At 36.9% G+C, this 27,060-nt stretch overlaps 3 protein-coding genes across 6 annotated transcripts; 1 reads left to right on the forward strand and 2 right to left on the reverse strand.

Annotated features, from left to right (window-relative positions):
* The first annotated feature begins 7,727 nt into the window (after positions 1–7,727).
* Positions 7,728–8,429, forward strand: LOC142175845 (uncharacterized). Its single transcript, XM_075242845.1, has one exon. It carries the CDS (start codon positions 7,728–7,730, stop codon positions 8,427–8,429), a length of 702 nt encoding a protein of 233 aa, XP_075098946.1.
* A 5,968-nt stretch (positions 8,430–14,397) lies between these two features.
* Positions 14,398–19,070, reverse strand: LOC107800149 (putative protein FAR1-RELATED SEQUENCE 10). Its single transcript, XM_016623304.2, has 4 exons — positions 18,901–19,070; positions 17,467–17,894; positions 15,980–16,196; positions 14,398–15,017 (listed from the first exon to the last, which is right to left on the reverse strand). Exons 1-3 carry the CDS (start codon positions 18,908–18,910, stop codon positions 15,981–15,983), a joined length of 654 nt encoding a protein of 217 aa, XP_016478790.1. The 5' UTR covers positions 18,911–19,070; the 3' UTR covers positions 14,398–15,017; position 15,980.
* An 899-nt stretch (positions 19,071–19,969) lies between these two features.
* On the reverse strand, positions 19,970–26,285 carry LOC107800152 (protein FAR1-RELATED SEQUENCE 5-like). 4 transcript variants are annotated; one of them, XM_016623309.2, is made up of 3 exons: positions 26,170–26,285; positions 24,512–25,071; positions 19,970–20,508 (listed from the first exon to the last, which is right to left on the reverse strand). In XM_016623309.2, coding segments are annotated over exons 1-3 (756 nt in total). In that variant the 5' UTR covers positions 26,171–26,285; the 3' UTR covers positions 19,970–20,313. The 4 variants fall into 4 exon arrangements, 3 of the variants coding, with proteins under 3 accessions (XP_016478795.1, XP_016478794.1, XP_016478796.1); XR_012705040.1 differs by lacking the exon at positions 26,170–26,285 and adding an exon at positions 21,512–21,787 and having other exon boundaries at positions 20,373–20,508; positions 24,512–26,161; XM_016623308.2 differs by lacking the exon at positions 26,170–26,285 and having other exon boundaries at positions 24,512–26,158.
* Positions 26,286–27,060: the final 775 nt, after the last annotated feature.

Raw genomic sequence — 27,060 nt, forward strand, 5'->3', positions numbered from 1 at the left:
AACTCAGAAGATATAGGGAATCTCATGCCCAACAGATTGCCACCCTTGTGAAAGCATTGACCCCCTTTACCTCTCACCCATGACCATGTTCCTTCCTAGTGTCCTTAGTTTCCTTTGCTATTCCAGTGATGCTTTATCATTTTTTTCTCTTTTGTCTTAGTCTGATTAGTTTACAGTATGCTTATTATTTCATTCTAATGATTAAGACGAGGCCCTGGACTTCTTTTGGCACTACTTAATATCTCCTCTTGTTCTGCTTTACTGCTTTGTACAATATTAGATCTTCAGCCTAGTTTGTTTGCCTTGATATTTCTTAATCATGTGTTGTAGCCTATTTGCCTTGAATCTTACGCTATTTGTGCTTTATTTGTCTAACATCTTTTTGTTTTTTCGATGATGCCAAAATGGGGAAGATAAGGTTAGGAGGTTATGGGTTGTGAACATACATGTCTGTCAATAGTATTTGTTGTGATTACCTGGCTCTACTGTGTACAAAGTTTGTCATCATCAAAAAGCAGGAATTTGTTGAGTATTGAGGTTTTGATGACTAAAAAGGTATGTCTAAATGTAATAATTCAAAGAACCAGGTCCTCAACGTAGCTGCTTAATTGTTCTAAAGAACCAGCTCCTCAGGATGAAGGACCAGTGTTGGGACCAAACACACTCACGCAAGTATACGCGGTCGTCAAGTAATAAAGTGACTAAAAGTCGGATGTCGAACCCACGAGGACTTATGATTAACTATTAACTAAATTAGACTATCCCAATTATCTAAACAAGAATTAAATCTAAAAATATTTTATTCTAAACTAATTAAATAAGAAAAATATAAATAATAAACTTTGAACAGAGAAAGAGCAGATTTTAATGATATCAATGTAATGAAAACGATCTAGGGTTATGGTCTATCTAACAATCCTATTGTATTCTTCAATTGAATTGACCGACTAATTTATCTAGCTTATTGGTTGACAGGGTTAATGCTCATAAGAATCTGTCGAGTTCTTACTCGCCTATTCAAGCTAACCTAACGCCTATATGTCTATGGAGTTAGAATCAACAAGAACGCATTTATAATTCCTGTAAATCAACCAAGCAAGGCAATTAGGTATATGTCTATCCTAACTACGAATCCGTCCCCCGATGCCCGAGTTCAAGAACTTGCCATACTCAATCCTATATGCAATATAGAATTCCCACTTTCGAGTTCAATTCTAGATTCGTAGATAATATTCAATTGGTGATCAAGCAATTAAATAATTAAGTGCAAGATTGAATAAATAAACTAATATGATAAATCAAGAAGTCAAAATCAATATCCGAATAACAATAGTCATGAAAGAACCACAACCCTAGAACGTGAAGTTTAGCTCCATATAGACATGGTAGCCAAACAACAAATCATACAAAGAAACATAAAAATTACTAAGTTTGGTGGGAGAAAGATGGAACTTGATGAATTCCGGCCTCCACAGCTTTGTCGTGGCTTTTTTTTCTCTTCCCAATATGTTAGATAACCTAAAAGAGGCGTTTTTAGCTTATATATTGCGTACAAAAGTCGTGGGCCAAAGCTCTCCTATTCCTAGTCCAATTCGGCTTCAGGGATTGATGCTAAGGTGGATGCGACGCATCCACCTTGTCCTCCATTTCAATTTTTGCCTGCGAAGGTGGATGCGACGCATCCACCTTGTCCTCTATTTCTCAGCTTTGCATGCGAGGGTGGACGCGACGCATCCAGCCTTCTCTTCTACTTCCCAGTTTCGCACGCGATGGCGAACGCTATGGCCCAACTTCACTGCTAAGGTTGCATGCAGGATGATGTTTTCCTAGGTTGGATGCGATGCATCCAACCCTTCTTCCTCTGGCTAAACCACCTTTTCTTCATATTTTGCACTCCGAACACCTTAAATCGTCACACATAACTTAATTAGTCATCAAACCAATAATTACACCATGTTGGGCGTTTTAAAGATTAAATAACATCAAGAAGTGGTTAAAACATGGGCAAAGTAACATCAACACATATCGAAATATGCCAAACATCAACCAGCTCCTCAGGTTGATAATTATACGTATGTACAAGACAGTAACTTTATCTCAAGGTTACCCAGGTCCGAGTTTGGTGGAAGAAGGCTACTACATGTGATAAGGGTTGTTGCTCAAGAAGATACGGATAATTCAGTCAGAGTCAAGAGTCCTAAAGCTTGTGGAATCATTAGAAAAGTAGGAGTCCTATCAAAGGAGAAACTAACTATGTATAGGACTCCTAGAAGATCTCAAGTTGATGTGTTTAAATACTATCTACTTTGGACTTCTATTTTTATCCTTTTACACATCAACTGAAGAGTCATGTGTTGTTTTGCTCTAGTCGAGTACTTGCATTGTATTCTTCTTAAGTCAGTCTAGCAAATGTGTTTTAGGAAATTGAGTTATAATCAAGTGTCACAAACATTTACTGAGTTGGAGTGAGTGTCTTCTTTACAAGTTAGAGTAACTTGTAAATCAAATCGATGTAGTAGGAGTACTGGAGAGTATTGAATTACAGTCTTGTAATTGATATATTTTTGTCACATTGTTCTAGTGGAGTTGAAGTTAAAAGTCCTACGTAGTAGGTCGTGGTTTTTGCACCTTTTGAGTCCGGTGATTTTCTACGTAAAAACTGTTGTGTTTACTTTACTTCACGTTTAAGGAACACGGTAAAGAACCAAGTTCTTTAGTAAATCATACGGGCACTCAAATTAACAATTCTAAAGTAATAAAAGAAGTCAGTTCTAACTTGCTGAATGAATAAGAGTTATGTTCCACAACCAGTGTACTACAATTATACGATTGGGCAGTCAGGTGCATAAGGCATCCCGCGTCCACGCAGGGTCCGGGGAAGGGATATACCTCAAGGGGTGTGACGTAAATAGCTTACCCTCATACAAGCATTAGTGGTTATTTCCTCTAACCCGTGCGTGACCTATAGGTCACACGAAGATAATTTTTCCTTCCTATAACGCTCCCCTAAATTACTTGTACAAATCCCTTTTAAGAGAATACATTAAGTATATCTAAATCTCATTCTCATCCTTATCAATTACCAAAGTTCATGTAACCTTGATCCAGCCAGCAATATATCAAACTTCAGTTGAAATTGGCAGATCACTTTTGAGGTGAGACTAGAAAGGATGATCGCTTGATTGATTTGCTAATATTACTCACAAGAGCTTAACTTAGAAATTATAGTTAGTGAACATTTATGATTTTTCAAGCAGGTACTAGAAAGTAGAGAGAGAAGGCCAATATTTTCTCAATCAATCGAACAATCAATCAATAGTCAACCAAGCAAATAGAAGAAATGAACTACACAGTGATGAACGACGAAGAAGTAAACCAGTTACTACGTAGTAGAAACAGACAAAAGGATTAGTCAAACGGAAAAAATAGTTTCAAAGAAAAGTTAATCTCTTCTGATAGCACCATCAAACATCTAGACTTTAAATGCAACTCTTTCAGAAACATCTCTCTTGAAGATGAAAACACAAATCCGGAAAATCACCTAAATTTCATCCTCATTTCAGCACAAGACAAAGAAAGACTATACAAACCATGGAAACAATCCATCATCATTAAGTTGCTTGGGAGGAGGTTAGGATACATCCAACTAAGGGACAAGATTCATCGATTATGGAGATCATCGGAATCTCAAAATTTAATAGATCTGGGTAATGATTTCTATCTCACTAAATTTATTTCACAAGACAATCACAGTAAAGTGCTGCAATAAGGTCCATGGTTCATTGGATCACAATATATATCTATAAGACAATGGGAACCGAAATTCAACCCATATGAGGCAAAACCACTCATTGCCACAATATGGATTAGATTACAAGATTTACCAACTGAATTTTATGACATCTCAATCCTAACAAGAATTGGACAGATGCTAGGGACACTCCTAAATATCGACAATTGCACAGCCCAAGCTAGCAGAGGGCGATACGCAAGGTTATGCATCCTGGAACCAATAGGAAAAAGATTACCAACGTCAGTACTATTAGGAACCCATCTCTAGCAAATACACTACGAAGACACCAATCCCCTATGTACCCTGTATGGATGCTTAGGACATCAACATAATCAATGCACAGCAAAGAAGGGACCACAGGTCACCACACCCAAAACATGGTGAAAACGTAAAGCCAGACACAGTAGAAGGGCCTTGGAAAACGGTGGTATACCCAAAAAGGAAAGGGGAAGACAAGGTCAGTACTCAACAACCAAGCCCAGCACCAGTAATCAACTCCAATGCAGAAAAAGAAACCGGCAATAATGACGCAAGCACAAAAGAAGGACAAAGAAAATCACCAAACACCAATAGCCCCACCAACATCTTTAAAAAAATACGAAGAGGAGAGTTCTACATCTAATCAAGATGGGAGAAATCAAACCATCAGACTTTACTCCTTAGCGAGTAATCCACACAGTCTCCAAAAAATCTTCACAATACCCACACCACCCAGTCAATTCCCCAAGAGAATTCCGAGTCACGTCACTGATAAGTGGAGATTTTGACTACTTATTAGCACCTTTTTGCTTCTGTTTTAGTCTTATAGTATTGATTTATGTTCCCAAAACTAATGAAAATATGCAAATTGCAGGAATTGTTGGAAATTTGGTCTCCCATGATGAAATTCAACTCAAAAAGGAGTGTTCTGAATCACAAGACAATAAAAGGCGCAGAATCAAAGAAGTGCAGTCGGCAGAAGGATTTCTGCGGTCGTAAAAGAAAGTACGGACGACAGAATTTCATCTGCAGTCGCAAACCAAGAGAAAGAATCCAACAGGACTTTGGCCAATATGCGGCCGTAGAATAGCATTTGCACTGACAAATGATTCTAAGTTCAGAGAGTGTGCAAAAGACCAAGTCCTGAAGCCTTGCTGAAGTGCGGACCGCACAAAAATTGTGCGGCCGCAGAAGATGTTTCGCAACCACAATCCAGAAATGTGCGGCTGTAGAATCCAAGCTCCTGCCAATTGAAGTAATCTACGGACTACACATGGAATTGTGTGACCGCAGAACCTCCCGAGGAGCATTTTTGTCAGTGAATATTGGGCCACTATAAATAGACAAGTTTCACATTTTTAGGTTAAGTTTCGAAGTTTGAGTTGTTGTAGCTGTTACATTTTGCCATTTTAGGAAATTTGTGATTATTTTAGTGTTTAAATATTATATTTTATTATTTTAGTCTTTGGTTATGGGTTTAATTAGCATCTCTTCTTTATTTTCTTCAATTCCCACTATGAGTAACTAGATTCTTACTAGGGTTGTGACCCAACTCTAGTGTGTAAACCTTATGGGTACTTAATTTAATATTTGTTTATGATTGGGTGTTGATTATTTAGCTTAGTTCATGCTTCAATTTTAGAATTAATGGTTGTTAACATTGATTCATGCCTTTTTGACTTAGTCTCTACTTGAGAAAGAGAGACATAGTCTAAGATAACTTGACTAACAAGGAATTGGGTTAATTAAAAGTTTGATTAGCCTAATTAAAGGGTTCAAACTAGAGATAGTAGGAACCCGACTTGAGCTCATATCAACTATTTTGTTTGATACCCATTTGGACTTGAGAAAACCAAATTGGAAAAAATTACTCTTTCACCGAGAGGAATTGAGTGGGTAACGTAAAGTTGAGAGCTATAATACACCCCAATCAACTAAACAAGTATTAACATATTTAACACATTAGGCGAGCACCTAGGTTATGGTCACATCCCTAGGATTTTTAACTACTTGAAAAAATACCAAAAACAATCATTCGCTTCTAGTTTCTTTTCTTACCTTATAATTGTTAGAGTAAAAGTAGCATTAGAAATCAAAACCTTTTGTGGAAGTGCAAATTTAGTTAACTCATTCACTCTCGTCAAGTGTATACCCTAACACCCAGTGTAACTTCCTGTGAAAATCGACCCCAACTCTTGTTGGGTACTATTCTTCCAACGATTGTTTTCACTCAGCCACACACATCAAATTATCCAAGTGGAACCTACCCCACCACAAATTGAGCAAAAAAACACAAGTGCGAGAAAAGGAACCACGTCTACATCTGACGTGGCGGGTGTCGACTCACCAATACAACGTGGAAAAAATATCACAAAAACTCAAGCCACATCTTCTATCCCCACACATAATCCCTTCTCTGTCTTATCTAAACCCTACCACCTAGCACTAACCTAGGCCATACATATGCCACTACTAAATCAGGTAACCCTTACATGTACACCTACACCCCTCCCCCCTCCCCAAACAATCCAATCACCATTGTTCCCCTATAATTCGAAAACAATCTTTCCAACAAACAATTTTCAAATAACCCCACTACTATTACTACACCACCTGAAATAAATATCCCAATAAATTTACCTACTGAAACAAATGTTTCACCCTAAAACTCTACCAAATGAAGCACACCAAGGCCATCGGATCATTAATGAGGAAATAACCTCAAATATATCCAAACAGGATATATCCCCCCAAAGTATCAAACCCTCCCTACGAAACACTACTCCCACCCCACGGGTATAATTGATCACCATGTTCAATGCATTAAATGCACAAACGAGCTCTGTTACGCCAAATCCAGCTCTGCCCAAAATGGATCCAGAGCACTCAACCATCAGATGGTCATATCCTATCAATCCCCATCACAATGATGCCCCCTACTAAAACCTACTCTCACGACATTGCCCCAACTCCAATATATCTCCTCTGGTTCAAACTCCACCATCCCATAACACAAAGAAGAACTCTCACAAACACCTAACCTCAAACATGCCTCGATCACCACTGAGAAACAACGCTCGCCGGAACTACGGGGAACCCAGCAGGAGATCTCTGGGCAACGATGCTCGCTACCAGCAGCCACCCTTCCCAACTCACCACCTGCCCAGAACAACATACACCCAAATCCACTCAGTGACCCAAGCTTTCTACCTCCAAGCCTTATTCGTTCCGATGGGGTATAACTACCCCTTGAGCGGGTACTACAACCCCTACCAGTCCCCACTAGCTTATGAAAACAACCTTCACTTGCACCACCAACAATACTACAGTCAAATGCTACAAGCACCACTACCACAGCCACAGGAGGAAGTCCCATCCCAAAACCTCCCATGCCACTGGAACTACGACTACATGGTACAGCATGTCATACTGCTAATGGAAAACACAGCCACCCCATCGCACTATGTCTCTCAAGGACTGCACTCCAACATGAGGATGCAGCATGCGCACCAGCTACTACAAGTCCAAGAAATAATTGCTCTAGAACTCAACAATCAAATCTTAGACATGCAAGTAGCAGCGACCACTCAAAAGACAACGGAGCCACCAACGCGCTGGAATATACCCCCCACCACCTAACTCATGGAGCTCAGCACCAACTATGGCACCCCAGCATGCTTCGTCAGATCACCAGGAAGAAGAACAAGTTGTACCACTCTTACCACAGTTCCTCCTCGAGGAGTTACATCGATTGGAATCACCCCACAATCACCAGGGACATCGAGCATAGGCCTCTTACAAGCAAGCATCCTCAATCAAGTTCTCCACAACATCTTAATAACAGAGCCTCTGACACTCACCATGCCCCAAAACTAAGAAAGAACATTCCTCGTCAGTGTTTCACCTCTATGAAGATGGGTATAAACATGCGGATCCACTATCATACTCCATTGTGATGGTTCCAACACTGAGGGAGAAAGCACCTCCTCCAAAAGACATCAACTACCAGCAACTTTCTCTTTCTCTAAACCCCACGAGGGCTCATCGAGAGAGATCAACCCAAAGCAATCCCCTAATGAAGATACTTTTATGGAATTGTAGGGGAGCCACTGGAGCTGATTTTCGGAGGAACCTCAAAGCAGTCCTCTCATGGAACAACCCCACTATGGTTTGTTTCACTGAGACAAAAATGAAGAAGGCAGCAAACGAGGCTCTAATGGTGGAATTTTGGTTCACCAACATGCTTCACGTGGATGCTATTGGCTATTCAGAAGGGATGATCATGCTGTGGAGGGAACATGAAGTTGCGCATGTGGACCCCATTGCTGCCACAAATCAGGAGATACATGCAAATGTCCAGGTAAGTACATCAAGTCAACCCTGTATTCTATCATGGGTTTATGCTAGTACTAGTTTTAATAATAGAAAAATTCGGTGGGACAATCTAGAGCATATTTCTGTATCACATGCACAACATTGGATCCTTTGTGGGGATTTTAATGAAATTACTTCTGCAGTTGATAAATTCGGTGGAAATCCTATTAATAATAATCGTGCCAATGCACTACTAGATTGCCTCCAAAATATCAACATGGTTGATCTGCGCTTCACAGGTTCAAGATTCACATGGTCAAACCTAAGGACTAAGGAGCACTAGAAAGAACTTAATTCTAGAAAGAATAGACCGCTTCTATGCAAACCCCTCATGGCTTAATATGCACCCTGAATCTACGATCACACATCTTCCTAGAACCCATTCGGACCATTGTCCCCTTTTATTATGCCTTTCAAAAACATCCAGGCCTAACAACTTATTTAGGCTGGAAATTATGTGGTTTAGCCACCCTGATTTTTATAATTTTGTTAATCAACACTGGCATCAGTCCTCCATATACCATAGTGCACTAAAATATTTTACAAACCACGTCAAAGATTGGAATAAGTCTAGTTTTAGCAATATTTTCCACACAAAAAAAGTCCTACTAGCCAGACTAGTGGGTCTTCATCAAATGGACACTGCCAATCAAAACTTAGAAAATAACCTGCGTGCCCAATATAATGTAGTACTAAAGAATGAAGAAGATTTTTGGAAACTAAAATCTCGAGTTCCTTGGCTAAATGAGGGAGACGCTAACACTAAGTTCTTCCACGCGTCTACCATCCAACGGAGAAGACGAAATAGAATACTAGGTTTAAATGACTCTATAGGTAATTGGATCTACGATCACAAAGAAATCAACACCATTATCCTAAACCACTACAATGTTATTTACTCAATTGAGCTTACTTCCAACATCAATGCAACCCACGAACACTATGAATACGCATTGTTGAAAGAGGATAGGGCCATCTATCTAGATCCATCTCTGGAATAGAAGTCAATCAAGCAATTAGGTCTTTCAAACCCCTTAAAGCCCCTGGGCAAGATGGCTACATCCAATTTTCTTTCATAAATATTGGAATTCCACTAGACGCGTTGTCTTCCAAATTTACAAAGATGGTTTTGAATCTTCTACCATTCCAAGTGAAATAAATACCATATTTATCATGCTCATCCAAAAAGTAAAGAACCCTGAGCACATATCTCAATATAGACCAATCGATCTTTGCAACACCGTCTATAAAATCATTACAAAAATAATAGTTAATAGGATCCGCCCATTTCTCAAACACCTAATTAGTCCTAACCAGTGCAGTTTCCCGCCAAGTAGAAGGGTTGTTGATAATGCCATCATAGTGAAAGAAGCAATCCACTCTTTCAAACGCATGGCAGGCCGCATGGGCAACATGATGCTCAAACTAGACCTTGAAAAAGCGCTTGACATGCTTAAATGGTCTTTCATCCGCAAATTGCTCCACAACTTAGGGTTCCCCACAAAGCTTATCAACCTAATCATGAATTGTATCTCTTCCTATACCATTTCTATCATGATAAACAGAAAACTCACAAATTTCTTTGAACCATCTAGAGGTATACGCCAAGGAGATACGCTCTCTTCCTACATTTTTATTATTTGTATGCAGTCATTATCCCATCAAATTGACCAAGCAACAGCCAATGGAGACTGGACACCAGTCAAGATTAGTAGATCTGGACTGCCAGTCTCTCACCTATTTTTTACGGACGACCTTATATTATTCTCACGCGCTGACCTTCATAACACCAGCTCTATTATAAATATATTTAATAAGCTACACCGCCAGTCGGGGCAAAAAATTAACTTCTCCAAATCCAAAGTCTTCTTTTCAAAAAATGTGTTCATCAACACACAAGATTGTTTGACTACAGCTCTAAACATATACAAGTCCACTAACTTTGAAAAACACCTTGGTTTTCGGCTAACAAATAGCTTTCCTAAAGCCAAAGATTACCAATTCATTATCAATAAAATAAACAATAAACTCTTCGGTTAGAAAGCGAAAACTCTCAACATGGCGGGAAGAACTACCCTACTACACTCAGTCCTAGCCACTATTCCAAACTACTCCATGCAAAGCAATCTATTACCAACCTCCACTAGGAATCACATAGACTGTATCCAACGAAAATTTGTGTGGGGATCAATTCCGGGAAAAAAAAAATCTACCTTGCCAACTGGGAGACTGTAACCACTCCCAAATCACTAGGAGGGCTGGGACTATATAAAACTGCTAATAAAAATCATGCTATGCTAGCAGGGTTACTTTGGTGTTTTCATAAGAGTGCAAACTCTTTATGGGTCAAAATACTTCAAGCAAAATATATTCAGCATAGACAAGAAGGGACATATTTGGGCAAGCCAGTTGATTCATACATATGGAAAAGTATGACCAAAGTCACTGGCCTCTTCCAAGCATGACTCTCGTGGAACATAGGGGATGGAACAAACAACAACCTCTGAAACGACAAGTGGCTCCCAAACAATAGTTGTCTGCGCCACACGATCCAGGGCCGCCTACACCACATAGAGGAACAATTGACAGTATCATAATTCTTTCAAACCACTCGTGGACTCTGGGAAGATTATCATTGTCCTTACATCATGATACAGTAGAATTAATCAACCACACTCATATCCCATTCTCCACGAACAAACCTGACCAATCTTTCTAGAACCAAACATCCATTGGCAATTTTACTACTAAATCAGCCTATCTGCTCCAACTCCATATCACCAACCAACTACCATCACCCACACATGGAAATTACTTTTGGATTTGGCACTTCAAGTGCTTGAATAAACACAAATTCTTCTTGTGGTTACTTGTTTACCACAAGCTCCCTACTAGATATTACCTGTACCAGAAAAAAAATACTCCAATCACACTTCTGTCAATTCTGCTCAAATATTGTGGAAGACATAAATCACATTTTCTTTGCATGCAAACACTCCTGTCATTTATGGCCTTTGTTCAACTTACGCATACCTCAACCACACAACCTTGCCAACTGGCTGAAGGATAGGTGCACCAAAGACACTACCATCCACACACCAAATGCCTCCTTCAAAGCACCATACTCCACCATACTGTCGTTCGTCCTCTGGAACATATGGATTAATAGGAATTCAAATCTTTTCAACCATACTTCAGCCACTACGTGCAAAAAAGAAAATCATGCTACAAGTAGCAGAATTCCTATCACTCACTCAGACCATAACAACTCCAAAAATACGGCTTCAAGTCCCAGTAAGGTGGCTACCACCATCTACGAGTCATTACAAGCTAAACATTGACGGAGCTTATGATCCAACTCACCAAACCAGTGGTATTGGGGGAATCATTAGAGACCACAGCGGCTCATGGGTTGTGGGCTTTGCGCAGAAAGCGACTGCAAATTCTACCATACACGATGAGATGCTCGCACTACTAGCCGGACTGGAACTCTCCTTCACAAAAAATTTCATTTCAATTATAGTGCCAACATATTCGCAAGTATTATGTAATTTATTTAAGGTTGAACAACATCGATTCTCACATCTTCTTAATGATTGCATTTTTTTTCTTGGTGTTGTTGGATTGGAGGTTATAACCCATATATATATATGAAAAGCAACTCTATGGCTGACGCTCTAGCAAAGTACGAACATTCCATGCAATCAACAACAACGGAGGAAGACAACACAATATCCTTGGAAACTCCTGCGAACTTTGTTTTAAATGCTTTCAATAAAGATAGATTGGGGACAATCGCTATTCGATCAACCCCTATGTTATGTAATAACTAGACTTCTCCTGTTCTTTAATATAAAGTATTCCTTTCTTTAGCAACAAAAAAAACAGGTAATTAAGCTCTTCTTTTCCACTAGCCTCAGCCTGAAAATATGCAAAGGCGGATATATCTGCACCCAGTCTATTTATTACGGTGCAAACAAGTCAATGCTTCAGAGTTGGTCTCGTACTCGACTGAGCAGAAGTACTATACATAACCAAGTTCAATTTTTCTCATGCTGTTAACAAGTCCTCAACTCTTATATTCATAAATTCAGCATGTTCTTCAAGGTTATTTATGATTGTAAATTAATTTGTTATTTGAAAGTTTCAGATCGTCCTCGTTCCTGTTGTAATTCTTCATGCAGTTCATGAATTTTCTTATCCTTCTCTTCCTCTAAGATAAAGAATCTATAAAAAAAAAATCAGGAAAAGAAAAAGAATTTTCAATAGATCGAAAAAACAAAGAAAGGTTGACAACTTTAGAAAAGCACAATGTGGTTGCAATGTTGCTTGCAAAATATTTCCTTGGAATGAACGCAATCAGTGAAATTTTTGAGTCAAAAAACACATGTTTCGGTAAAAGTTCGAGAAAACTTACTAAAAAAAAAAATAATAATAATAATAATAATAATAATAATAATAATAATAATGTTTGTATATTGTCCAAGCCAACAAAACTATTATATATATTTTGAAACCTGATTGAGCAAACTATAAGGGGCGGTTTTCTAGAAAGAAATTTCTATTGCACAAAAAGTTTTTGGTTTACTGTTTGAAGCTTACATTGCACATTAACTAACTATCTAAGTGGCACGCTGGCACTTATTGTTAAAGTGAAGTGATTTTGGTTTTAACTTTTGGAAAATTAGTTTTGGAAAAGGTTCTTAAAAATGTTTTGAAATTAATTTATAAATGTATAGATAGTATCGAAATATATACTGTTTAAAAAGTATTACTTATACTACCATTTACCGTTTGTGTTGCCTTATCATATACTAATGTAGTCTTCTAATCATTAAAACATAAAAATAAAAAATAAAAACATTAGGCTTTGAGTTCTGGTGAAATAGAAAGTAAATTAATTGTTCCAAGTAAGATTATTGCAAAAAATTCCAATAAATCTTGGTCAAATGTAAAATTAAGGAAGATGGGAACAATTTTCCTTTCTCGGAATTAACTAGTCCCTTTTTTCATAAGTATCTCAAAACTCTTACTCCATATGTTTTACTTCTCTCACCAAGTAAATATTATTGTTAGCCTTTAATACACAATAATATTATTGACACACTATCATAATATTTTATTCTATTTTTCTAAGCCAATGTTGACACTAATACTCGTCAAACTATAACTCATTTACTTAACATTCCTCATGCCAATACCTTTGGCAAATACCTGGGCCTACCAATTACCACTCTTCAACCTAAATCCACTGGCTACCAAAATATTCTAAATAGAGTTAACAATAAATTATCAGATCAAAATTCCTCACTCTAACGTGGCAAATCATGGACTCAACCTTATCTTCAGGATGTTCAAGTTTTTGACAACCCCCGCCTTTTATTTTTTCGCACTTAGATTTTGATGCAATTGGAACTAGAACTGCACGTTCAGTTCCCAACGCTGTACTTTGTTAACTTTCCTTAGTATTAATGTTCTTCTTCTTTCCAGAAAAAAATGATATTTTATTCTATACCTCGTAAGATTACCATATGTCACTATTTTTATATCCAACTAAACAGTACAAATAATCATTTCAATATCCAATATATATGATGGTTGAAAATAGCAGATAGCCAGATACTCAATAGATTAGTTGCTGTACGTACACAAGCTAATTTCGAGAATGCCGTTTTAAGTATAATTTGATATACTTACTCATGAGTAATTATATAAATCTATGACTAGTCTAAAGTATTGCCACAATTCGACTTGTAAATGAGATTGGATGACTATGGTTGCTTGATCACTTAACAGGAGCATTCTGCAGTGAGATAGTTTGATACACTTTTCTCTTTTGTAATAAAATTTTGTTGGATACTACCTGAAGGAAGTTAGACAGGAAGTTACGTTAGCATTGTGAACATGCAACATGTATCCAGCTTGAAAATTACATTAATATTTGTTTCTAAGCAACCCTTGTACATTGTACTGATAAGCAATCAGTACATGCATTTATATTCACTTAGCTCCATTGCTTTCTTCTCAAGCTTATTTAAACTCCCGAAGTAGCTTCTTCTTCTTGTTTACTTGCATGTAACATTTTTCTCTCTCTTAAATTTCCAATAGTTTTAAGTGAGAGATTTCTTTCATTTAACTTTATCTCAATTGATGTCTCAAATTCTTCTAGATTGCAGTTACAAGATGAATATTAACAGAACTATAACTGGTATGAACAAATTTTCTGAGGAACTGAAATTTGAAAACCTCATTTCAATTCCAAATGCTAACATTAAGAAATTCAAAAACACCCAACTTCAATAAGGTGCAGAAATATCATCAAGAACCAACCCCTCTAATCATCATATAACATAATACATATGGAAGTACAACTTCTGAACAGGCTCCTGATTCGTGCGCAAGAAATTGTAAGACTTAAGTACAGAAATCATGTACCAGGAGTTCAATTCAGAAACTCCCACATCAATCAAAGGCGAAAAAGTAATGCAAATTTATTTGACAAATCTTCCTCTCTCTCTCTCTCTTGAATTGCTTGGTGGCTGCACCCATCCTCTTCGCTAGAACTTAATGAAGCCGCTGCCCAGCCAAAAGGACAAGCTTATATCAGCTTTCAACTCATGACTTCAGTTACACCAACTTTGGCTTTAACCAGTTCCATCATAATCTCCTTCAAAAGGGGTATAAATTCTAAGTGGCAACACTACTGCTAGGTTTTCTACACATGCAAGACAACGAACAAATCACAAATCAAGATTCAGGTTGCTGTAGAGGTTTTGGAAAGGGTGTGCATGTCCAGATCTTTACACATGTAAAAAGACAAAGGCAGCACTTTGCAAGTTTGCTAGCGGCAGGAAATATTCCCAGGATGAAGCTGAAAACAAAAGATTAAATAATAAATAAGAGAATCAACTCCCACCAAAAGGTTTCTTATTTACAGCACATGGCAGTACATTTCATGTTGATAATCTATCAGAAACTTATTCTCTACACTATCCTACACAGGACCAATATATGGCCTATGGAAGTCGCTCTTTTATCCTGTAGGAAGCAAATTCCCAGTGTAGTTCAAAACCAGTGGTTTCACCTATATCCCAAAATATATCAAAACTAGAAGAGAAGAATCACCAGTAATGAGTTTCTAGAAAATAGTAATTTCAAATCAAAGAGAAATGCATAGTGATGGTGGGAATGGCAGCAGTTGGGCAACCCTCTATCCGTTGGCCGCGAAGCTGAGATTTTCTGTCTTCTTTTGATTGAGAGCTTAATTTTGCATTAATTTCTCTTAAAGATATGAACCACGCCAATTTTAATAACAAGGATAAAGAGCTTAATTTTGCGTTGTCTTGAAAGAGATTGACGTCCTTATGTACCACCAAAAATTCTGAGGGTTTACAAAGCTAATGACTTGACCGATCTTCCCACTTAACAGATAGATGTTCCGCATCACGGGCAAAAAAAAACAAAGAATGCACCTTCTTTACTGTTTCTAACAAGTGAAGTCCCAACTCAAATGAATTACAGCAGTAGAGATGCACTGAAATTCTTTACTTTACCATCCAAAAAATGAAGAAAGAAATAACAGATGCAACGGGAATTCATAGAGAGCTCAATGACAGGGGAAAATGAATTATTTGCACATAAACTGGTTACAATCTCAGAGGATAGACTGCTTTTTGCGTTGCTCTGCAACCTACTCAACCCTCCTATATTCAAGGTGTGCAATAGGCTATGTTATGTGAAACTCACAAAAGTGGAGTTGCATTGAAAATGAGCACATATGCTAAAATTGACAACCTAGAGAGAATGTATCAATTAAAAAACAAAAATACTTACCCTACTTATGGTGTCTACTGTGATTTGAAAGCTCCTGTTTTTTAGCTTCAAGTTCTTTAAGAATTCTACGAACAGCTTGAACTTTTGTAGACATATGTTCACTATGGCTATCCACGTCTTTCATGAGACTAAGCAGCTGTTCTCGGTATGCTGCACTTAGTCGTTTCTTGATCCGAAGTTCTGCTGTTAATTCCTGAATTTTTTTATCTTTCTCATCCTACAAGAATTACACAGACGGATCAATTTATGACAGTCACAAACAAACCTTAGTAATCATTAAATGATTGAATATTACTTCCAAGCACAAATACCATCCCCTGAAAATTACTAAAAATAACAACAAATACCATACAAAACGATGATAAGGAGAGTGTAATTTAGGTTCAAAAAGTGTAAAATGGGAAATCATCAGCGATTAGTTATTGCAGAAGTTGGCTTCAAGTTGCCTGACTGCTTAAAGTTGAAAACAATTTTTATGTAAGTTCTTCAAATACCTATAGTCAATTTGTGCTTTGTACTACCCAACTAATCTCTTGTCAAACTACATCAGATTAATATGGTACTTAGTCATATATTATGCATAGAAATAACCACCAACTTCCTCTCTATAACTAAACCCTGCAAACTAGCAGAATTGATTCTATGAAGGTATCTCACAAGGTTAGAGCAACTTTTCTTTTTCCATATCTTTATCTTTTCTTTAACTATAATCATATTTTTTCATTCACTTTCACTTCTTTCGTCCCTACCAAGAAGCATGGGAAAGGTGAAAAGTTTTTAAAAATGGAAAAATTAAAAAAAGGAAAAGTTTGCAGGACGGTGATTAAAGATAAACAAAAAGTGACGGAAGCACCTACATACAGATTTTATAGTCACAGATACTCACTCTTATCCACTATCACCAGTGACCAAGATGCTCCATTAACTCATGTACTAACAAAAAATTTGAAGAATATTTCTTGTGTTATTCTGCTGAGAGTCTGAGACCATTTACCAATGCATTTAATATATCTCTTTCTGCGTTAAACTGGATTCCAAGCAAAACAACCATTGCTTAAGCATATATGAGTAGTACCAGAGATGGCACATCCTAAGTCCAATTTTGACAACCCAGACAAAATAACTGTGAAACATGGAAAGTTTACGGCTGTAATGCTACTGCAGATAATCTCCGGCAGTCCGTTGAGCATATCAAATCAGACTTTCTTGAACAGTTGAATTTTACAGGGGCACACTTATTGAAAATTTAGAAAAAGAGCCGGATTTTTTTTACTAAAAGGACTATTAAAGAGATTGGGCAGACAAATCAACAGATTCTTTAATGCCTCATGCGTACAGACAAACACATCTAAAGTGGATATCTCATTGTGGCGGCTGAAGAAAATTAGCAAAAAAGGAGCCCAAAGACGATAAAAGAGAGAGGTTAAGGTAATTGAAACAAAAACTTCTATTACATGTTAATGCAAAGGTAAGACTATGAAGCTTACAAAAGTTGGACGTCTCTTGGAAGGTGATATAACCAAGGGATGATTGTGGTCCCTAACAAATTTTCTGACCACCCACGTACCGGGCTTCTCTCTTTTGACTAGGATCATTGCCGTACAACCATCACGCCGTCTATCTCGCTTTTGATTTGCAATGCTTCCTGACCTTTGATTATCTGGTATCCCTCTACAACCAAGTCCGCGTGATATAATTGACCCATCACGCTCTGACTTGCGAGATGACAGAACACGGGTTATAAATCCTGCCCGTCCAGCGTACTCATCGTAGTAAGCTCTGGCAGCTTCTTCAGATTCAAATATCATACCCTCATATGGTTCTTGGGTTCGGTCAGCTTCAGAAGTACTAACTTGTCCTATTGCAGATGATTCTAATCTTCTAGCACCACTGTCCTCTGAAATTTGCACATCCACTGAGAAACAAACAGATAAGTGAACATTCAGCTGGCAGGCTTTCTGTGCAAAGATTGACAGGACACAAAAAGAAACAATTTGTGAATTGTGACCTTTCACAAACAAGCCTAACAAGCCTTGCAAGTTGCAAGGAAGAAAATTGGTCGAAAATAGCTTTCGCATTTATTTTTTTTGATAAAGGTGGTGCCCGGGCTAGCTTGCACACACCTAGACTAATTCCACCGGGTACTTGCTAGCTCTCACCAGCACAGGCACGGAGCAACTTGTCCACCAAGGCTTAGACAAATGGGAAGAAATAACCAAGTATTTTGTCTATAGCTTCTGCAGCTATTTTGGTAGAATCAATCAAACAGGACAATGTGTGACAGAATGATGCAAGTAGTTGCTTCTTCACTGCCCATTTTCAAACTTAAAAATTGTAAAAGAAAAGGGTGTCAACATGCAATATGCACAAACGAATGCAAATTCGTTCAACTGAGATTGGAAACAAGAAAGCCTTTTTATTTGTACAAACATTAGTAACCTCAAAACCTAGAAATTTAAGCCTGAAACCCCTTTGTTCCAATCCCTGAAGACAGAAAGTTGTTCTTTTCTTTTTCAATAAGTGGGCAACACAATAACTTTAACCCCAGAAATTCTTCATAATAAATTTTCAACACCAGAAATTCCAGAAACCCAAGAAGGTTAAAATTACGAACCGAATTATATCTAAATTAAGCATCATACAGCTTCCCTTTCCCCATTATGAAAGCTCCTGAAGTTTAGCAGCAATTGGACAGAACACAAATTCCAGAAAACTAAACATTTATTAAATCAGGGGCGAAATAATTGAAAACATATGGGGAACAGCAGGTAATTATGTAGACATAACAGAAAGTTTTGATCTTTCTGAAGAAGTTGCAATTATTGCCGAATGTATTCTGTTGAGCTAATTCTACACATGTTATCTCAATTACGTAGACAAACAAATATTGATCGAAACTGTAAGAGAGAAGAAAGACTTACTAGTCATCATCCGTTGATTAAAAATGAGTGTTTTGCGGAAAATGAGTGTACTATTTCTGAAGAAGAAATGTTCTAATTCTTCCTGCTCCTTTTTCTTTTCTTTTTCTTTTCGTTTCTTCCTTTTACGTTTTCGCCTTCCCTCTCGTTTCAGAAAATAGAAATCAAGTAGGAGTACTATAACTTTGTCTCTAATATAAAAAGGGTAAAATGGAAAAAAGTTGATTTTTTTTCTGGAAAAAAAAGTTGAACTCCATATACTTATTATAGATTAAAGTTCTTTTTTTCACATAAGAAAATATAATGAAGGTCTAATGGAACGTTCAATTATGAAATTCTGAAATATAAGGTCTGATGGAACAATTATGAAATTTTGAAATCCAATTTTAATGCGTAACAAATATATCTTTATATATACTATTATTACTAAAGTTACAATTAATATGCACTCTTACCATAATTTATTACTTAAACATGATAACTTAATATGATTTGACGTAAATACCGACACGAGTTAGTTCTTACTTAAACTGCCAGAAATAAGATAAAAACCTTCTTTCCGATCTAAGTTTTTCTCCTTGAGAAAGAAGATTTATTCCTTAAAGGGCACCCAGATAATTCACAGGATCATCAGACTTAATATTTATATGAAAAATCATTTATTATATAATTCTGCATGCAAAAATAAACAAGAATACCCAAGTTACTTTCACTCATATGCTTGCTATTGTTTCTATTAGTATAGTAGTATTCACAGTTTATTTTGAACGCTAATTCCTCACATAACTCGAAGAAACAACTCGAGAACTCCAAAATCTCCCACTTGAATACCATTCTCTATCTTTTTGTTTCCTCTATTCCTAACTCCTGAGTATGTCTCAATGTAATCTTTGAAACTTGTAAGAATTACAGAAACAACAACAACAATAGCATACTCAGTGTGATCCCATAAGTGGGGTATGGGAAGGGTGGGGTATACACAGACCCTACCTCTACCTTGTGTGAGGTAGAGAGGTTGTTTCCGATAGATAAGAATTACAGAAATGAAAGCTGAAATACAGTTTACTGAATCTACATGAAATGGACTTGAAAATTTTACAAAAAGGAAAAAGGTTCATTCACAGGACATCTAACCTCCCGAAAGAATGTTACAATGGTTGCACCAGAAAGAGACATTCTGTACCTGTTGCTCCTACAAGGCTACAGTCCCACAAGTCTACCCAAAAAGGAAAATGGAAAGAAAAAATATGAAAACAAGATATGAACTGGTTTCATAATTTCATGATCTTCTCAAAGAATAAGAGAGGGGACAAAAGGTAAGCCAAGATAGAAGTCATTATGATCTTTACTTAACTTAGGGTTCTACACTCTGCTATTTCTCTACTCTAATATCAACAAAGGCAAATCATGCTAAAACTATCTATGATGATGTTGATCTCTAGACTCCATCTCCCTTACATTGTGTACAATATCTTGGATCTTCTTGGACAGAGATTGGTTGTGCTCCTCAATGTGCTCGAATATCATTTCCAAATGCCTCTTATATGTTGCTGATCTCTTTTTCTCAGCTGCCAGTTGTTGAGATAGCTCCCGGATTTTGTCATGCTCATTCTACAGAAAGAAGTTGATAAACCGAAACAACTGAAGTCATGTAAAGGCAGTTCCTTGAAGATGAAATGAAGCATACAATCTAAGTTTTCTGTGCATCAACAGACAAAAACAATAGTTTTAAAACTATTGCTATAAGCAGCAATTAATAAATCGCTAAAATGCTGGTTACTTCAGCAACCAATCCCAACATTAACCAGCATACTTTTGCCAGCTCTACTGTTATTTAAGAATTCCACCTCAGCCCCCCCACCCCCCAATTTATATGATCTAGTGATCTAGTTTTACATGCCCTCGCAATGATAATTTGTATGTAATGACAAATCTACCATTTTTAAGTATTTGGAGATAACATTTCTGAATTTGTATCTGATGTTATCACTTAATCAGTACTTTAAGTGTATTTCCAACCAAAAATACAACCCTCATGATTTCTAAAAATATTGTTTCTCCACATACCAAAAACAGCCAAAAAGGAATACATTTCCAGGTCATCTAACAACAATATAAATGATTTGGAAATTCAAGGATAAGGTAACACACGAACATATACCCTGTTCACAGATGAAGACACATAAGAAAACAGTTTACAAACTGAATAACCATTGGCCAATTAACAAGGCATCATTTTTTACAACTCTATTCCTAAAAGGGAAAGATGGACTGCCATATATTGAACGGTAATTGCATCAAAGAATAATCGATAGTCAAACGACAGAGAAGGATATCTCTTGCCAAATTTCTCCATTTTCTTAGAGTAATGATTTTCTCTTGCCGGATGTCTCTAAAAACTATATTAGTGATTCCATCAAAATGTAAGCTCTTGGTGAGCGGATAGTGAAGGGGCCATAAAGAAAGCAAAATGAGCAACTATTTACAACATGGCATCGCTCGTGGGGATCAAAAAGCTACGCCACCCTTTTGTACCAAGATAGAGGTTGCATTCTTAGATGTAAGGTACGAATTCCATCTTTCCTTTTTTATCTTTACAACATTTTGTTCTCACCTATGTTGCCTTCAAAATCCTTGTTGCACCTGTGTCTATCTGACACAATATGGGTGTGGGATCCCACTGCACTGCACTGGTCAACCTAACTTTGGTTCTTTGACTACATCCATGGCCGAGAAACTCCTATAGAGCGTTACAAGCAGTGTTGTCAAAGGCGAGCTTAAGCCCTAAAGCGAGGCTCAAAACATGTTGAGCGCTTCGCCTCGCTTTGTGGGCGCTTCAGTGTCCCATCAAGGCTCTAAGGCATACTTTTCCTTGCCAATAAGTGTGATCCTGAAAAGGTGACACTAAACAATTGATATTTCACTTTATCGTAAAAATATTTCAATTTCTTTGTCTATATATTTGTTATTTATGCTTATAATTATTGGTCTTGGAGTACATATACATATTTTTACTTTTTCTCCAGTTGCGCCTTTTTTCATTAAAGTCCATGTTTTATTTGCGCTTTGCGCTTAAAGCCCCAATGGACCTTAGAGCTTTTTTGCGCTTTTCTCCTTTGATAACACTGTTTACAAGGAACCTTGAGTTGATTGGATATTTGGTTTGATTTTGAGTTTATGTCATATATAATTCACATAAAGTACTAGAACACTTTGCTATTATACGAGATATTATGGATAAAAGATTAAGCATTTACAAAGAATTTAATTACACTAGCTTTAATTTATTGATTGTCTGAAATGTATACTTATATATGTAGCAATACACATTTATTGGTTTTATCAAAACATCCGTACCTGTACTCCTATCCATATCCATGAATCCTAAGATTTAGGTGATGATGAATCCAACTTCCAGATCCGCACCCATATCGGGTGCCCATACCCGTAGAAAAGTAACATATGTTCTTGTAACCACAAGTTTTTGAACCAAAATGGAACTATCCTTTACATCTTTTCTGACAGCATACATTGATTAACTTGTCTAATATAAAGGCACCTAAAAGAGTTGGCATACCATTATAACAGTAGAAATATTGAAAAAGGGAAGGATAACGTTTAGCTGGTGTTGCCTTTGTGAGGAAAATGGTGAGGAAGTGGACTGTAAACGCACATTGTATATTGACACCGACTTGGTGTATATCGATGAATTGACTTATAAATCAAAGCGACACAAAAATATGAAATAAGACCAAAGCAGCTTATATCCTATTTATGAGAAAAGAACATTATATAAATCATGAGTTGGTAGTTATATTTACAGTTTCACAAAGAACAAAGCATGCCCTTGTTCATCTTTTTACAAGGATTCTATTAGCCTGTTTGGCCAAGCTTATTTTTGGGCCAAACGTGGTTTTTTCCAAAAATTAGGGTGTTTGGCCAAGCTTTTAGAAGGAAAAAAAGTGTTTTTGAGGAGAAGCAGAAGCAGTTTCTGAGAAGCAGAAAAAAGTAGCTTCTCTCCAAAAGCACTTTTGAGAAAAATACACTTAGAATCAGTTTTTAAAAGCTTGGCCAAACACTAATTACTGCTCAAAAGTGCTTTTCAAATTAATTGGTCAAACACAAACTGCTTATCGCCAAAAGCACTTTTTGAAAAGTACTTTTGAGAAAAGCACTTCTCAAAATAAGCTTATTTTAAAAGCTTGGCCAAACAGGCTAATATATCTTGTATGGATTCAGCTTCATTTACATAGTTCTCTTTACACGAAAAGTGAAATAATAGTATATAATTCATCTTTATTCTCTGAATTGACCGGAATCTATTTTATATAGTAATACAGACTAGTACTTTATAAAATAGTTGAATTTATCAAAAAAAGAACTAGTGCTTCATAAAATAGTTGAGGATGAGAGAATATAATGGTTACATATTGTACAAATACTTGGATTAATGATCTTTAGAGGCTTGATGTGAACCCACCCCATATATTGACAAGGACTTGGTGCTCTTAACAGGATAATTTTGACTTAGAAATAAACATAGCACTAAAAATATGTAAATTAGTACAAAGAAAGCAGCATAAGATAATCCACAATTCCACATTAACTGGGTTTTTTTATGAAGTAAGATGTTATATTACTGGCATCAAGAAGATGCAAAACATTACAAAAGAGGTTGGTTAGCTCCATTTACACAAAAATACAGTTCTAGTCAGGGAGCTAACCAAAAACCTAAGGTTGGCAATCAAGCCAAAAACAAAGAGCTAATAAAATCTAGAAATGGAATTAACTCATTTACAGGGGAAAGGTTGCTCTAACCATATAGATTCCTAAGGCACTTTGCTTTCAGGGAGCTGTTGGGAGTTCATATGCCATCAAAGCATCTGTGATTCCTTTGTCAGATTAACTGGTACTATATAAAATAGTTGAAGATGTGAAAAAATAATGGTGTGAATCTAGATGTCAGATCTGTCATCATCTAAATCTTACGATTCGTGGGTACGAATTACGGAAAGAGTATAGATGCAAGTCTTGAGATGCAGGTAACAAATATACAAATATATGTCAGTAATCAACTGAAGTCATTGAACTAAAACAACCATAAATAAATTCTTCTTAAATATCTCATTTTTTTTCCAGTATATATTCTACAATATCATAGTTTCCCAATACTTTAAATGAATATTATAAACATACATGCATCCCCAGGGCTTAGTTCAAGTGGCAAAGATTGACGGAGTAGTGATTTAGGTCACAGGTTTGAGCGCATCTCCATGCAACTAAGACTATTTAGGTAGTGAAAGGTAGAGGGGCAGGCCTATTATCCACAAGTTTCGAACGCTAGGGCTGGTCCTAAGGGTTGACCGCAGACGGATCTCTTGGTCACCAAGAAATATATATATATATATATAAAGGGAGAGAGAGAGACCATCGCCTCCTTAAAACTTCAAGTTCCATCAAACGGCACAAACAGAAGATGTTTAATCAAAGGTAGTAGTAGGATGATGTGGTCTAGAAAAACTGAATAACTGCTACGAGGAAGGAAACAAATACAGAAAGAAAATAGGATAGCTTATGTTGCAAAACCTTAGTAACTATAAGGCAGGAAACTAACCGGATATTGATCATAGATCAAGTCCCTACGACCTTTGCCTGGGCTTAATGGATGAGTGTGCTCTTTGACAAATTTTGTGACAACCCATTTTCCGGAGCTTACTTTTCTAACTAATATCATCGCTCTGCAACCAACCCTAGTCTCTGCTCTTTGTCGCACTATCTTTTCCCGCTTATCAGGCATTCTAAAGCCCTCCTTATTGCAAACTAGTGCTCGACCAATAGCAGAGCCATCGCGCCTAGATCGCGAAAGCTTGCTAACGCGGATGATAAAGCCCACTCTTGTTGCATATGCATTATAAAACGCATGTGCTGCTGCTTCAGATTCAAACTCCTGGCCGACATAAGGTTCATCTGAAGTTGAATTACCTAGAGATTGTGATTCTTCTAATGGAACGACCTCCCTATCAGAAAGGTCTTCATCTACCTTGACATCATGCACGTTGTGAAGTGCCTCCTCACTGGAACTTCCTCCAACTGCATTTTCATCTACTGCCCTGACTTCTACCACCGTGCCCTCTTCCTCCTCACCTACGATGTGATCATCAACCACAAAGTCCACTGTTGCATCAATTGCATCAGTAATTTGTTTATAGACATAGAAAAAATTAAAACATAGTGTAAATACTCCACTGAAGGATGTACACATTAGAGTAAAGATTATGATTTGCAGTTTGAACAATAGAAACAACTCTATGCATTAGATCCAGAAAAGGACCTAAAAATTTCTCTACAATAATATCATCTAACCTCATCTACTACGACGCAAAACTCTCACTGAGATCTTTCATGTGTATTATCGGGGGGAAAATCTGAAGAGTTCTTAGCACAAATATTTCAATTTATGATGTTTTCAAGCACGATACCTATGAACATGTTTTTAGACAAGTATGAACAAGTGTTTACTGTTGCAGTATTTTTCTTTTGGACAAGGCAAAGTGTTGTTGAAACTGGTTTTAGTGCTTTTAATTATGTAAAGATGAAAGAGAATAACAAAAGATTGCAATCAAGTTGGTCAAAGTTATGCTTTTCCAGCAACAATATCCTGGTCAAAATGATATAGATTGAAGGATGAACCACAACCAAACACTCACTACTGCTTATACATAACAAAAACAACAACTACGCCTCAATCCTAAACACTAACTATTGATACTGTTGGTCTTGGCATATGAATTCTTAATATCCGTTCCTCCATTAGGGGTTCTTAAAACTAGGAATTCTCTAAACCTCACACTTATTCAACAGTTAAAAAAGCTACTCGTGCAAAAACTTCAATTTTTTTGATAATATAAATAATTCAAACTTGGCATATAAAATCTGTTTAACCCATTAGCATAACTAATTCAAACGCCAATTCATAATTAACGCTGTCCCAAGTAAAAATGTTATTTTACACATTAAAAGCTAGATATTTCAGCCTGAAACACCAACCCCCAACTCAAAACTGAAAAAGAAAACACCCAAATACAAGGAAAGTTCACATAACATAAAATCCATGTTCAGCCAATACCGACCACCAAAATTCTGAGATTATTCTCTGGGACTCAATACCCAGGGGCAAAAAAAGTAAAATTTTGGATAAAAATTCAAACTTTGTGCGCTTTTCTACTAAATAAAAGGAGTAGAAAGTAAAGAATCGGAAACAAGGAAACTTACTCAAAATTTAATTTATAACGTAATGAATCCACGTTGTGACGATTCGCAGGAACAGACAGACACGGGTGGGGGGGTGGGGGGAAACGGAGAGAAGAGAAAGAGGGGTTGAGGGTTCAGGGTGGTGGCTATATGTGGCCCTTGTGAATGTGAGGTGTTGAGGGGCGATTGGGTTCGACGAGTATGCAAAGTCAGCAATTTTGGGAGCTTCCAATGAAACAGTAACACGTGTTATCGTCCATGGAGTGGACTGTGCGCTATTATTTCTTCTGGACCCGCGAATGATCCGGGCCTAAAATCTGGATCGGGTCTAGCTTCAAGCTTTAGTAGACGCTTGCAAAATAGTGGGGTTAACTTAATATTTGAGATGTTAGAAAAGAGTAATTGGAGGTCAAAATTTGTGCTTCTACATGAATTTTACTTGAAAATATAGATTTGAAATTAATGAGAAAAATCATTATTTCATTTGAAATACTACCCACGTGTCATGACCCAAGCCCATGGTATATATTGTCTGCTTTGGGCCAAGACCCGCATAGATTTGTCGGGAACTTTACATAACTGTCACAATTTAAAAGAAATATAACAAATTTGTAGCATGAAATTCAATATTACAGTTGTGGCAGGAAAATATTTATATTTGTAGCACACAATTCTATTAAAATAGAAATATTATTTATTAATCTATAAACATAAGCAATTTGAATGGAAAGTCAATAATTCTTTGTACAAAAATCATGCCTTTTTTTCTCTTTATCTATTAGCTTTCCTTCTTTTTCTTCATCTTCTTAATTTTATTTTCTGCCGAAACCAATATATTTTCTAAATTTTTTCCATTCGTTTTCTTTTTAATTATCTTTCTTAAGTTTTTCTCTTCCTTCTTTCTTCCTTTCT

The sequence above is a fragment of the Nicotiana tabacum genome, chromosome 22 (genome assembly GCF_000715075.1).
Source record: "Nicotiana tabacum cultivar K326 chromosome 22, ASM71507v2, whole genome shotgun sequence".
NCBI lineage: Eukaryota > Viridiplantae > Streptophyta > Magnoliopsida > Solanales > Solanaceae > Nicotiana > Nicotiana tabacum.